Source organism: Musca domestica, unplaced genomic scaffold (assembly GCF_030504385.1).
Source record: "Musca domestica strain aabys unplaced genomic scaffold, Musca_domestica.polishedcontigs.V.1.1 37, whole genome shotgun sequence".
NCBI classification, from domain to species: Eukaryota; Metazoa; Arthropoda; class Insecta; order Diptera; family Muscidae; genus Musca; species Musca domestica.
Window position 1 is genome coordinate 1,555,648 of NW_026712321.1, and position 15,644 is coordinate 1,571,291.

The following is a 15,644-nucleotide window of genomic DNA, read 5'->3' on the forward strand; positions in this document are numbered from 1 at the left end:
GCGCCATAATCGCACCACAAGAAACAGACCAATTATTAGCTGAATCCTACGCCGTATATAGCAGAAAACTATTTTCCTGACTTTGTATCATATTTTTTTTTTTAAATCTGAATGTATTATAGTACGTTTATATATATGAGGGTTAACCCACTGGATTTGGATTTAAATTGTCATATCCATTCCTTTTACTTCAAATAAATCCTCTCAAAGAAGGTTAACCCTACAAAAAGTTCTAACGTAAACATGGCATTAAGCGTATATTTCATCATGTCAAAATTTGTCGTTTCATCTATTTGTTATTATTTTCCCCTGGCTAATAAAAACGAAAGGAACAAAGCTATTAATTCCATTAAAACGTCACAATCCCTGTATGTTAAATGCCGTTGCTGAAACACTCAACGCCGTCTTCTTCTTTGAGTTCGGCATCGATCTCCGTACACGTTGAAAGCGGTCTGTTTACATTTTTCGACATCAATTGGAAAAATTTTGATAAAAACAAAAAATAAACCTATCTAATGTCACGGAAAATACCCGACAGGTAGGCCAATCAAACTATGACCTTAGGAGCGTCTGTTCAAATGAAAATACGCGTATTATTGTTGAATTGTGTCAAGCGGATTTCTCTCCCAGAGAATATAATGTTTTTAGTGATGTTGAAGTTAAAAGTAGTCGTTGAATGATCAAAACCGGGTTTTGTGACTTTTAGCTGTTATAAAAACACTAAATGGAAATTATTTTTCTTTATATATTTTATAATAACATATTTATATTTCTTTCCCCCTAGATGGCTGGACTATACAGCGGTTGGTGATCGCATTGAGGGTACGAGATTTATTGCCTTTAAAGTCCCCCTGAAACCGGTAAGATTTTAAAATAAGTGGATATTTATGTATTTTATGAATATTTGTTAACATGTCATCATTTTAATTTTACAGCAACTTACTGATGCAGACAATCGTTTCGATGGAAAAATTCTATTGGAAAAAGTACCCAATTTGGGTATAATTATTGATCTAACCAATACCAATCGTTATTATGATCCAAGAGTAAGTTTCACTTTTTTTTGAAATTTTACAATTTATATTTATTTTAATTTGCGCCTTGTTTTTCTTACTTAAGCAGTGCTTTGAGAATGAGGGCGTTAGACACCAAAAGTTAATGATTCCCGGTCATGTTACTCCACCGCAAAGACTAGTTGATAAGTATGTTTTACCTAGATGAATGTTTTAAAGATTATTTCGTAACTGTTATCCATTTTCCATTTGCTTTTAGATTTAAAGAATATGTAAAGGAGTTTTTACAAAATAATCCAGATAATGGTATGTATTGTTCCCCATATTTGGGGTTGGAGTAAATGCTATTGGGTATATCTCTTTGATTTTTTGTCAATTTCAGAAAGGAAATATGGTTCCGTTGGACAAACCGTTTAGGAGACATTACTATGTTTTATTTTAGGGACTCTGCTCGTTTTGTTTTTAAACTTTTGCCACATGCAGTCTATGTCCTCAGATTCACATAACTAGTTTGTGTAGGAAGTCGACAAATGTGCATTTGAAACTTACAAATCCATTTGAAGTTTTAGAGATTTTGTTGACTGAAATAAATGCTGCACCCTGTAGAGGCTATTGTCTGATTTACATTGACAATTAAATAAAGAGTTTACGATGATTTATATTCCATTGTTGGTCCTATCTGCTTATCAACAAATTAAAATGAAAATATCCTACCTATCACCAACAACTCCCCTAGGATGAACACCATGTAGCTGTAGAAGGCATCTTTATACTATCCGAAGATATTCATATTTATTTAAGGCCCCCAATAGCTTAAAATTGAATGATTGGAAGCGCTTTTGCGAATTTTCCTATTGAAAACCTGTTTGAAATCTAAGAGAAATTGTTCTTGTTGGACTCCATTGTTTCTGAGACGTAAGAAAAGAAGGCCTTATCGGAGGTAATTAATAAATATACTATTGAGGACTTTTATAACTATTTACAAAGTCATTCCGCTTTTTTAAATATTTTTCAGGCGGAAGTAGTAAACGCTCTTGAGGACTTCAACAATTTGTAGAGAATAGCTTTGGTTAGCCTTTAAAGAGTCATGTTTTGTAAACGTTAGGATGTACTTCTAATATGCCAAAAGACTTCTAAAATGTCAAAGGACTATCTTATAATAATTAATTAAGAACTCTACGGGAAGGTCTTCTGATTGCCTTTAAAATATCAGCTATTGTAGTGCTTTTGTATTCCTTATAGACATTCTGAGATTCTTTGTAGGCATTTTAAAAACGTTACAGAAAGAATTTAGCTGGTCTCAAAAACAATGTTTTTTAGCAAACTTTAGAAAGGTGAGAAGATCCGTTTAGAGTAGCCCTTGAAACTCAAAGTTTTTTTTGTTGGAAACATATCAAAGAGAGTCCTATGTATGGCTCATAGAAATTCGGGATTTGTAGTTTCTTAGAAACTCGTGGAAAAGCCCTTTTGATGGCCTATAAAAATGGAAATTTTGTAGGGCTTCAGAACTCGCGCAGAAAGTCATCTAGTAGCCTCTAAAAAATTCACGTTTTGGGGAGCTTCGGAAATTTTTGAAAATTCCTTTGGAAAATCGTAAAGAAAGCTGACTTTTTGGAAAATTATAAGACAGGCTTCGGCTTAAATTGGGTTTAGCTCCAGCTGGCGGAATATTCTGAAATTTTTACCGAAGGTAGGTCTTGTAAACCAATTTTTTTTTGGGGGGAAATCAATTCTTTTCGAAATCCAAAGTTCTAAAATACCCCTTTTTTACATTGCTATCAAAATGACACCAAATTTATGTCGCCGTGATTAGCATAACAAGACCTACATTCGGTCAAATTTCCGAATTTTCCGCCAGCTGGAGCTAAAATAAATTTATTCCCAAGCTTCCAATAACCTGATAGTCTCCCCATAACCCTAATGATCCTGTGTGTAGAACATCAAGAAATTCTCTGGTAGGCTCCCTGTTATCCCTTGCCTTATTTAAAAATTATACTGTTAGGTCTCCTTTTACCCACGATATGTAGGTGTTTGAAAACATTTTCTGATAGCCTCCTTTTAACCTTACGGACCTTGTTTATAGATCATTAAGAAATTCCCTGGTAGGCCTCCTGTTTTCCCTTAAAAAAACACATGTAGAAATGTTCTAGTAGGTCTTCTGTTACCCCCTAAAATTCCCACGTTTTGTTGAGCTCTACAAATGTTTGAGTCTCCTGATGACCTTTAAACTCCATGTCTTGTAGGCCTTACCCAAAAAATATAGGTCTTCCAGCATTCAATAATTTATTTGAGGTAACCTTCCTTAGTCTTTGAGTATATCTTATTTGTATAGATTAGTTTGACATGACCTCACAGAATAACACATTGTTATGTTCCTAACATCCATAAAAATTCCTCACAAAAGATGCATTTGTTTCTGCAGAAACGCCATAAAACCCGAAATGGGTTAATGACGCCCATAGAAAAAGAAGGCAAACAAATGTTAAATTTGTTCAAAAAAAATTTTTTTTTGAAGTAAAGACACAAACAAAACTCTGAACAAATAATACTTCAGTTTATTTTTACAAGTTAAAACTAATAGCAACAAATCAGACATGTCGTCGGTGGTCTTGTCATCTATGTTACAGTACACACATTTCTGAGATGAGCTAAGAATGTATGCCAAGAATGGTGGGGTCCATATCCGAGCGGAGCCAATGGCAAAGCAAGGGAAGGATGTAAAGCCTGTGCTGCTGCCTTAAATGTAAATCAGTAACATTGCTGGAGGCAAATGTTTTACTGCTACCAACCACCATCACCAATCTACCAGGCATAACCTCCTAGTAGTCACCAGCATCATCTTTGTTTTTTGTGTGTGTTTTGTTGCATTGCATAGCTGCTTACTGGCTCTCATATCATTGAGTCAACCAGTGCACAGCAAGTGTAGCATTTTTGTTTACAGCCGCACATCTTGCAAACTGGCGTTGCTTTCTTTCTTCTCTGGCCAAATTATGCTGCTGACATGTTTTGTACAATTTATGACCAATGTTTTTTTTTGCTCTTTCTTCTTTTGCCTCTCCTTGTCTTGAAGTTTTCTTTGTTTCGGTGTGAAGAATATAAAAAACGCGGGCGTACATACCAAACCTATCATTGTAAAGTTAGTTTTTGTTATTGTTGTTGTCTGAAATTCGTTTAACTTCATCGTCATTGGCATGGTCTACTGGGGGTCAGGTTGGCTGGTTGGTTGGTTGGCTGGTGTGTCAGAATAGAAAAGAAATCCAAACTATGTGCAATGACTTGGCGTTTTCTTTTGATTTACTTGGCAATGATTGTTGGTTGCCGTTTACTACCAGGTTTATGCCGGTGTTGTTGTTGTTATTTCCATTCCAAGGAACGATGGCACTTCGTTGTGGAGTGTGGGTGTTGACATACATACGTACATATATAAGATGCTGGGCTGCATTTATTGCCATGTGATACACATGAGGAATGGCATTATGCCGGGTAAATTTCATTTTGCTTGGGCCAGTGGTTGGCCGGTCTTTTTTTTTATTCTTGAAATGTTTTGTGGGCCATGCAAACGTCTATTGCAATAATCTTTGATTGTGGTATGGGCTATGGGTTGTTGCTTGGTTTGTTTGTTAAATAAAAAAATGTTGTGATTTGTTTGATCTTGAATTGATTGGATCATAATTGTGTTAATCGCGTAAAACGGGTGGGAGTTTTGAGAGTTGACGCCATTACGCCAGTAATTGGATGGATAATCAATCAATCAATCAATCATCACATTGATGTGAGGTGTAATAGCTGGTTATATTTCCAAAAAGTGAAATCCGCAAAGCAAGTTTTTTTGGTAATGAAGCAATTTGGGATATCTTGGTGCCTGAAGCCCCTTCAAATAAAGACACGTTTTGGCTTTTAAAACGCCTTTGCTTAGGAGGTTTTACTTTGAGGAATCCTAGAAAGGGACAGCCTTTCAAAAATATAAGGATGTCTTTAAAAATAGGTCTTTATATGGCTTTTAAATATATGTTTTGTGGACCTTTCAGTAAAACTGAGGAAAGTCCTTGGATAGTCTGTAATGTAAACTTTCGGGAATCTTTGGAAAAATTGAGAGAGGCCTTTGAGGAATCCTAGATAAAGTTATCGAATCGAGCCTTTCAAAATCCAGGTTTTTGTTTATTTGAGGAATTTTAAAGGGGATATATTGGAGGACGGCCTTTCAAAAATATAAGGAGGTCTTTAAAAATAGGTCTTTATATAGCTCTTAAACATCTGTTTTGTGGACCTTTCAGTAAAATTGAGAAAAGTCCTTGGATAGTCTGTAATGGAAACTTTCGGGAATCTTTGGGAAAATTGGGAGAGGCCTTTGGATAACCCTTAGGGTTTTGATGAATCCTAGATAAAGGTATCGAATATGTGAACCTTTCAGTAAAATTGAGAAAAGTCCTTGGATAGTCTTTAATGGAAACTTTCGGGAATCTTTGGGAAAATTGAGAGAGGCCTTTGGATAACCCTTGGGGTTTTGAGGAATCCTAGATAAAGTTATCGAATCGAGCCTTTCAAAATCCAGGTTTTTGTATATTTGAGGAATTTTAAAGGGGATATATTGGAGGACGGTCTTTCAAAAATATAAGGAGGTCTTTATATAGCTCTTAAACATCTGTTTTGTGGACCTTTTAGTAAAATTGAGGAAAGTCCTTGGATAGTCTTTAATGTAGACTTCCGGGAATCTTTGGGAAAATTGAGAGAGGCCTTTGGATAACCCTTAGGGTTTTGAGGAATCCTAGATAAAGTGATCGAATAGCCTTTCAAAATTCAGGTTTTTGTATATTTGAGGAATTTTAAAGGGGATATATTGGAGGACGGCCTTCCAAAAATAAAAGAGGGTCTTTAAAAATAGGTCTTTATATAGCTCTTAAACATCTGTTTTGTGGACCTTTCAGTAAAATTAAGGAAAGTCCTTGGATAGTCTTTAATGTAAACTTTCCGGAATCTTTGGGAAAATTGAGAGAGGCCTTTGGATAACCCTTAGAGTTTTGAGGAATCCTAGATAAAGGTATCGAATATGTGAAGCTTTCAGTATAATTGAGGAAAGTCCTTGGATAGTCTTTAATATAGACTTTCGGGAATCTTTGGGAAAATTGAGAGAGGCCTTTGGATAACTCTTAGGGTTTTGAGGAATCCTAGATAAAGTTATCGAATCGAGCCTTTCAAAATCCAGGTTTTTGTATGTTTGAGGAATTTTAAAGGGGATATATTGAGGACGGCCTTTCAAAAATAAAAGCGGGTCTTTAAAAATAGGTCTTTATTTATAGCCCTTAAACATCTGTTTTGTGGACCTTTCAGTAAAATTGAGAAAAGTCCTTGGATAGTCTTTAATGTAGACTTCCGGGAATCTTTGGGGAAATTGAGGAAGGCCTTTGGATAACCCTTAGGGTTTTGAGGAATAATAGATAAAGTTATCGAATCGAGCCTTTCAAAATTCAGGTTTTTGTATATTTGAGGAATTTTAAAGGGGATATATTGAGGACGGCCTTTCAAAAATATAAGCGGGTCTTTAAAAATAGGTCTTTATATAGCTCTTAAACATCTGTTTTGTGGACCTTTCAGTAAAATTGAGAAAAGTCCTTGGATAGTCTTTAATGGAAACTTTCGGGAATCTTTTGAAAAATTGAGAGAGGCCTTTGGATAATAACCCTTAGGGTTTTGATGAATCCTAGATAAAGGTATCGAATATGTGAACCTTTCAGTAAAATTGAGGAAAGTCTTTGGATAGTCTTTAATGTAAACTTTCCGGAATCTTTGGGAAAATTAAAAGAGGCCTTTGGATAACCCTTAGGGTTTTGAGGAATCCTACATAAAGTTATCGAATCGAGCCTTTCAAAATCCAGGTTTTTGTTTATTTGAGGAATTTTAAAGGGGATATATTGGAGGACAGCCTTTCAAAAATATAAGCGGGTCTTTAAAAATAGGTCTTTATATAGCTCTTAAACATCTGTTTTGTGGACCTTTCAGTAAAATTGAGGAAAGTCCTTGGATAGTCTTTAATGTAAAATTTCCGGAATCTTTGGAAAAATTGAGTGAGGCCTTTGGATAACCCTTAGGGTTTTGGGGAATCCTAGATAAGGCTAACGAATAGCCTTTCAAAATTCAGGTTTTTGTATATTTGAGGAATTTTAAAGGGGATATATTGAGGACGGCCTTTCAAAAATATAAGGAGGTCTTAAAGAATAGGTCTTTATATATAGCTCTTAAACATCTGTTTTGTGGACCTTTCAGTAAAATTGAGGAAAGTCCTTGGATAGTCTTTAATGTAAACTTTCCGGAATCTTTGGGAAAATTTGGAGAGGCCTTTGGATAACCCTTAGGGTTTTGGATAGGATAGATATGGACCTTTAAGTAATCTTAGGAGGGGCTTTGGCGAGAAATATTGAGAAAGACATTTTTGAGATAAAAAAAAACTGCAATAAATTCAAACGCCATAATTTTTACATTTTTTTTTTGAATTTTATTGAATACAAGCAAAAAATGTCGGAAATAGCATCAAATATTAGAATCAGTTTAGATTTATTCGAATTGGTCACCTTTGGCAGAAATTATGACCTTCAAACGGCCAATGATAACGTCACCACACGCTGCCCGATTGTTGCTCTTCGGTATTTTGGCCCATTTCCGGCGAAGCGCTTGCTTGAGGTGATCAACACTTTGGTATTTTTTAGTGCCAACCTTGCTTTCCAAAATACTCCAGACACCAGAGTCCAACGGATTGGTATCCGGAGATTTTGGTGGCCATTGTCCACTGGAAATGAAGCGAGGAACCTCATCTTGTAATCATTCTCGGATGGTGCGTGCTGAGTGCGATGGTGCTAAGTCCTGTTGGAATGTCCAAGGTCTGCGGCCGAAATGTTGGCGTGCCCAAGTCTTTAAAACACCCTCCAGAATATTTTCGCGATAATATTCGGCATTTATTCTGATGCCACGGTCAATTAATACGTGCGGAGAGCGACCGCCGGATTATATGACGGTCCACATCATCACCATGACCGGCGCTTGAGTTCTGGCGTGCAACTGAAGGTGCACATTTTCAGCTGACCTCTTTGGCAAGTAAACACGATCATTTTGTTTGTTTACAAACTACTGGACAACGAATGTTTTCTCATCGGAGATAACCAAATTCGGCACTTCACCACTTTCGGCCAAGCGAAGCAACTCTTTAGCTCTTTTTGGAGTCTATTTTCTTTTCTGTGGCGGTTTAAGTTCTTGCACTTTTTGGAATTTCAATGGCTTTACCCTTTGTAGGTCTTTGTGGAGTGCTAGGAATGCTATTCCAAGGCCATGTTCTAAAATATTAAGGAGCTCCTTTAGGGTAACTTTTTTTATATAACATTATGTGGACCTTTCATAAAGAATTGGAAATTGAATTGACAATATCAAGGACGTCGGTAGCCTTAATCCATAGCCTTAATACTTAAGACTTCAGTCCCATGTTTTGTAGACCATGGAGAAATATGTATATAGAACTTCTGATGGCCTCTTCAAAACCCAATTCATTCATATTAGGGAACCACACCAGGGAAACAGGCTTGGGATAATTGTCGGGATAAGAAGACCCTGTTGAGCCTCATAAAGAATTAGAAAGGCCTCCTTAATAGTCATTAAAAACCCCTGTCTTGTAGGCTTTTACTGAAGAACGTCCTTGGTATCCTTAATCCATAACGTAAATCCATATTTTTAAGACTTGATTTCCACGTTTTGTAGCCCGTGGATATGTAAAAAACCTTCTTCTGGCCTCTGAAACCCCAGTTCACACATATTAGGAAAACCTGTCTGACCTGTTTTTTAATACCCATTTATTTACTTGTTCTTTTTCAGACAAACTAATTGGGGTCCATTGTACACATGGTGTAAACCGAACCGGATTCCTAATCTGTAATTATATGGTATCGGAGATGTCCATTGCTCCCAACGATGCCATAGAAAGTGAGTAAAAACAAATATAAAATTCCGTGCCTTTGACATATCATCTAACAATGTTTGGCTTGTTTGATTTTTCTAGAATTTGCAAAAGCCCGTGGTCACAAAATTGAAAGACACAACTATTTGGATGCCTTACAAAGGATAACGGGTGATCCAGATGATACTAATGATACTTCTAATACTGAGACAACTGCCTTACCAATGCCTACCTCCCCTGCAAATGCTAACAATAGACAAAGTCATCATAGTCCTGAACGCAGCAGTTGGAAAAACACTACTGAAAGAGACAGAGTTGTTGAAAACTTGGATCGGAGAAATGCAAATTATCATAGAAATGTAAATGATAGACCGCCACCTCCAAAAATGCCTCGTCGCTTCAATGATGCCAAGCGCGGAAGACGTTACCGTGATAAGAACGAGGGACAATCTCATCGCCGTCCAAAGAGTGGTTTTCAAAATTTTGAATTTCGCGGACTCAGTGCAATAACATATGGCATTAATGACAATGGGAGTTCCTCCCATGGCCGAACCGCTCACCCAATGTATGGTTATCCAAATGGGCCAAACAATAGCAACAGCAGCAGCAGCAGTCATATCAGTCGTTTTGAAATTGATCGATCTCGCAATAATGATCGTTACCATAGTAATAGCTATTCCCGTGAAAGACCTGACAGTAAGAATCGTTCATATGCCAGAGATAGGGGCGAGAGACAGCGTTCCATCTCAGCTGGACGTAGGCAAGGTTCACACCCCACAAACAGTTCATATCAAAATCGTCGGTAGTGTTAAAGGAAGTTAGGAAAACACCCCCCATTTTGTGGAGTACAAAAACAAAATGTGAAAAAACATATATATTTTTTTATTAAATAAAACAATTGAAATTTTTTTAGTTAATCTAATTTGCAAGGAAGGCGACTTTCTTTCAGTGCAGGATATCAAAATACAAGGAGTTCTTAATGCTCACTTATTCAAGCGGAATAGGAAAAGAATTCAACGTAGAGTTAAGCAGCTTTGTGTATCCTTTTTTATTTGCAACATCGTGAAGGCGTATGTGATTTGTCCTTGTCATCGAATGGAAGTACACGACCAATTTGTCTACACCCTACACTAGGGAAGGAAAAAAGGTTTTTGTTTTTCATGAGAGAAGTTTTTTTTTTAATATCAAATAGAGATTTTTGTGCTTGCCAATGTTAAGATCCAAAGTCTATTCAATAGAAGTGCAATTAGCAAGATAATGAAAGACCTATTGATCTTCTAATTGAAGACCTAATAAACCTTTAATAAAGCTTCGAATAAAAGACGACCTTTTGGTTTTCGCTGCTAATACATTTTTCTCTTCTGTGGGAGTTAAAAAGGCTTGATTCTCCATGGACAGAATGTCTCTTTGTCTGCTTGGATACCGTATAGAAGAATTTGTTGAATTTCTCAGGGGGAAAGCAGTTAATCCTCCGTGTTATAACCCATTTCGGTTTCTATTGAAAATACCCCAAGTCGCTTTTCAGAGGGTATCTTAGGCCGCTTTTCAGAGGCTTCACCGACTTTGTTTTTTTTTTTTTTTTTTGAATAGTTTAGCAGCATTATCCAAACGATCTTAGTGGTATTTGTAGTTTAAAGTGGAACACGTGTGAATACATACTACATACTATGATACTTTTATACAGGGTGAGATAAAAAAAGTCAAACGACATAATTTTAACATTTTTTTTTTAAATTTTATTGAATGAAAGCACAAAAATATCGGAAAAAGCATCAAATTTTAAAACAACTTTCGATTTGTTCGAATTGGTCACCTTTGGCACGAATTATAGCCTTCAAACGGCCAATGAAACCGTCACCACACGCTGCCCGAATTTTGCTCTGCGGTATTTTGGCCTATTCCCGCCGAAGCGCTTGCTTGAGGTGATCGACACTTTGGTAATTTTTTTTTAGTGCCAACCTTGCTTTTCAAAATACTCCAGACACAATAGTCCAACGGATTGGTTTCGGAGATTTTGGTTGTGCGCTGGAAATGAAGCGAAGAACCCCATTTTGTAACCATTCTTGGGTGGCTCGTGCTGAGTGCGATGGTGCTGAGCCCTATTGGATTTTCCAAGGTCTGCGGCCAAACAGGTTTGCATGCCCAAGGCTTTAATACACCCTCCAGAATATTTTCGCGATAATATTCGGCATTTATTCTGATGCAAAAGTTGTTTAATACGAGCGGAGGGCGACCATCGGCTGTTATGGCTGTCCACACCATCACCATGGCCGGCGCTAGAGTTCTGGTGGCCAACCGAAGATGCACATTCTCAGCTGACCTCTTTGGCAGCTGCTGTCCAACGAATGTATTCTCATCGGAGAAACCAAAATTTGGCAGTTCATCACTTTCGGCCAAGCGAAGCAACTCTTTAGCTCTTTTGAGTCTCGTTTTCTTTCTGTTGACGTGTAAGTTTTTGAACTTTTTGGAATTTCTATGGCTTTACCCCGAGCTAATTTTTCAATATTTGCCGAAAGGAATATTGCGATATGTTCAGCTCACGGCCATTTTTTCGGTCACTGCGATGCGGTTTTCGATCAAGACGCTTCTTTATTTATGCCACATTTTTTCACGGATTTTTCTGAAAATTGATATTTTTAGGTCATTACGAGTCCCTGTGCGTGTGGCAAAACATTGCATGTATAGGTCCACGTTTTGGTATAGTCCCCATATAACGGTACCTTCCAATATTCGGTATTTTGATGATTTTTGACACATTTCTTCACGGATATGTCTAAAAATTGGTATTTGTTGGTCATAATGGGTTCCAGCTCCGGTGGCGAAACATTACATGTATAGGTCCACGTTTTGGTATAGTCCCCATATAACGGTACCTCCCAATATTCGGTATTTTGATGATTTTTGCCACATTTTTTCACGGATTTGTCTAAAAATTGGTATTTGTTGGTCATAATGGGTTCCAGCTCCGGTGGCGAAACATTGCATGTATAGGTCCACGTTTTGGAATAGTCCCCATATAACGGTGCCTCCCAATATTCGGTAATTTGATGATTTTTGCCACATTTTTTAACGGATTTGTCTAAAAATTGGTAGTTGTAGGTCATTATGGGTTCTAGCTTCTTTGGCGAAACATTACATGTATAGGTCCACGATTTGGTATAGCCCCCATATAACGGTACCTCTCGATATTCGGCATTTTTTAAGGTTTTTGCCACATTTCTTCAAATGTTTCCTTTACCCTAAGGTGGAGGGTATTAAAAGTTTGGCCCGGCCGAGCTTAATGTTTTTTTTTTTACTTGTTTACTTATTGATTTATAATGGGATAGGAGAGATTTGTAGGTACAGATAGCCAACTATGTTAACCATGGAGCCCAAAACAAGTGTCTTAATGCCAAGAAGAAAAAAAAAAACTCGGGAGGAAAAAAGGATATAAAAATCAACTTAGAAAAGGACAAATTTGCATAGCATAGCTTTACTCTGATTCTTGTTTTTTTTACAATGCTTCTCCCCTTTTCCCCGAATTCTTGCATAGGCAACATGCTAATGTGACATTTGACCACCACGACGAAAGATAAAGAAGCATCCCAACAATAAGTAACACAAAAAAATGCCCAAAGCCTTAATATCCCCATTATCTGTCATTCTTTTCATGGGGTTTTTGGCCAACAAGTACCACACAAACTGAATGCATTTACCCGACAACTGCAAGCTGTGTGTATGTGTGCGTGTTGATCTCTTATGAATATGTACTGTGTTTTTAATTAATCGCACATTATTAGTGCAAGACATGTGCGCCGCCGCTGCCGATCCAGTTTTGGCTTCCAGGAATCACTTTGCCCCAACTTATCTTTACACGATCGGCATTGTCGGCAAAATAATAATAATAATGATCGCAAGGTAATTCTGTGCGATATGGATCTCTGGCCATTCTGGGCAATTTTACATTTTGTAATTGAAAATATTAACAAGTTTAAAATCACTTTGGTACCACCACATTGTTTGCTTAATTTGGATGTGGTGGAGGTGGAGGTGCAACCGAAAACCAAACACACACACGCACACACATATGTACACAAAACGAAAGTATTTAAATGAACTGATTTTGGAACTGATCGTCGAAAGATTTTCGGCTAAAATGCTTATCAGGCGTTAAGATTGTCATTTGTTGAAAATTTTCGACAAAAGAATTTAGAAAATATTCGTTGTCCTGCAGTTTGTAAACAAACAAAATGAACGTGTTTACTTGCCAACGTAGGTCAGCAGAAAATTTGCACCTATGACCGTGGCATCAGAATAAATACCGAATATTATCTAGAAAATATTCTGGAGGGTGTATTAAAGCCTTGGGCATGCAAACCTGTTTGGCCGCAGACCTTGGACATTCCAACAGTACTCAGCACCTTCGCACTCAGCACGCGCCAACCAAGAAGGGTTACAAAATGAGGTTCCTCGCTTCATTTCTAGCGTCCAATGGCCACCAAAATCTCCGGATAACAATCCGTTGGACTATTGTGTCTGGAGTATTTTGAAATCAAGGTTGGCACTAAAAAATACCAACGTGTCGATAACCTTAAGAGCAACATTCGGGCAGCGTGTGACGTGTGTTTCATTGGCTGTTTGAAGGCCATAATTCTTGTCAAAGGTGACCAATTCGAATCAATCCAAACTTATTCCAAAATTTGATGCTATTTCCGACATTTTTTTGGTTTCATTCAATAAAATTTAAATTTTAAATTTTTAAATTTTATTAATTTTATTATTATTTAATTAAATATTATCACTATTGTTATTATTATTATTGTTATTATTATTATTATTATTATTATTATTATTATTATTATTATTATTATTATTATTATTATTATTATTATTATTATTATTATTATTATTATTATTATTATTATTATTGTTATTATTATTATTATTATTATTATTATTATTATTATTATTATTATTATTATTATTATATTATTATTATTATTATTATTATTATTATTATTATTATTATTATTATTATTATTATTATTATCATTATTATTATTGTTATTAATTATTATTATTATTATTATTATTATTTTATTATTATTATTATTGTTGTTGTTATTATGATTGTCATTATTATTATTATTAATTATTATTATTAATTATTATTATTATTATTTTATTATTATTATTATTATTATTATTATTATTATTATTATTATTATTATTATTATTATTATTATTATTTTTATTATTATTATTAGTATTATTAATTATTATTATTATTATTATTATTATTACTTATTATTATTAATTATTATTATTAGTATTATTATTATTAATTATTATTATTATTATTATTATTATTATTATTATTATTATTATTATTAATTATTATTATTATTAATTATTTAATTATTTTAATTTTAAATTAAATTTTTAAATTTAAATTTTAAAATTAAAAAAATATATAAATTATTGCGTTTGACTTTGTTGTGGTTTTTTTATCTCACCCTGTATATTCTTGATCAGCATAAAGTTCTATGTCGATTTAGTGATGTCCGTCCGTCTGTGGAAATCACTCTAGCTTCCAAACGAAATTAAGTAGGTTGATAAAATTTTACTCAAATGTTTATTATGTCTGCAGGACTTTTGGTATTGAAAATGGGACATGCAGGTCCACGTTTTGCTATAGCCCCCATATAATGGTACCTACCGATATTTGTTATTTTGGTGATTTAAGCGACATTTTTCATCGGAATTGTTGGTATTTGGTATTTGGTATTTGGTATTTGAAGTTCATACTGGATGCTACAACCTATGACAGAAAATTGCCAATGAAAGTCCACGCCTTCGTATAGCCCCCCTATATCATATACCTCCCGATATTCGGTATTTTTATGATTTTAGCGGTACTTTTTACTGGAATTGTTTCAAATTTTATATTTAAAGTCCGTAATAGGTACTACAGCCTATGACAGAAAATTGCCTATGCAGGTCCACGTCTTCGTATAGCCCCCATATAACAATACCTCCCGATATTCGGTATTTTAATGATTTTAGCGGTACTTTTTACCGGAATTGTTTCAAATTTCGTATTTGTAAGTTCGTAATGGATACTACAGCTTATGACAGAAAATTGTGCGTGAAGGTCCACGTCTTCCTATAGCCCCCATATAATGGTACCTCCCGATATTCGGTATTTTGAAGATTTGCAGCGACATTTTCTAGCGGAATTGTTTCAAATTTGGTATTTGAAGTTTGTAATGCATGCTGCAACCTATGACAGAAATTTGTCCGTGCAGGTTCACGTCTTCGTATAGCCCCCATATAACGATACCTCCCGATATTCGGTATTTTGATGATTTTAGCGACACTTTTAACCGGAATTGTTTCAAATTTTATATTTAAAGTCCGTAATAGGTACTACAGCCTATGACAGAAAATTGCCTATGCAGGTCCACGTCTTCGTATAGCTCCCATATAACGATACCTCCCGATATTCGGTATTTTGAAGATTTGCAGCGACATTTCCTAGCGAAATTGTTTCAAATATCGTAGTTGAAGTTCGTAATGGTTGCTACAACCTATGACAGAAAATTGTCCGTGTAGGTCCACGTCTTCGTATTGCCACCATATAACGATACCTTCCGATATTCGGTATTTTCATGATTTTAGCGACATTATTCACCGAAATTGTTTTAAATTTCGTA

General features: G+C 35.6%; 1 protein-coding gene across 2 annotated transcripts; it reads left to right on the forward strand.

The window, feature by feature from the left end:
* Positions 1–383: 383 nt before the first annotated feature.
* LOC101897377 (RNA/RNP complex-1-interacting phosphatase) lies at positions 384–9,808 on the forward strand. Of its 2 annotated transcripts, none has more exons than XM_059126247.1 (7): positions 384–538; positions 785–860; positions 936–1,046; positions 1,120–1,202; positions 1,273–1,319; positions 8,868–8,975; positions 9,052–9,808. In XM_059126247.1, the coding sequence occupies exons 1-7, from the start codon at positions 516–518 to the stop codon at positions 9,753–9,755; spliced, it is 1,152 nt and encodes a 383-aa protein (XP_058982230.1). In that variant the 5' UTR covers positions 384–515; the 3' UTR covers positions 9,756–9,808. The 2 variants fall into 2 exon arrangements, with proteins under 2 accessions (XP_058982230.1, XP_058982231.1); XM_059126248.1 differs by having other exon boundaries at positions 1,123–1,202.
* Positions 9,809–15,644: the final 5,836 nt, after the last annotated feature.

Coding starts and splice junctions, on each gene's coding strand:
- LOC101897377 (XM_059126247.1), top strand. CDS start 516: ATGTCACGGAAAATACCCGACAG. Junction 1,203..1,272: donor CCGCAAAGACTAGTTGATAA/GTATGTTTTACC, acceptor ATTTGCTTTTAG/ATTTAAAGAATATGTAAAGG. Junction 1,320..8,867: donor ACAAAATAATCCAGATAATG/GTATGTATTGTT, acceptor GTTCTTTTTCAG/ACAAACTAATTGGGGTCCAT.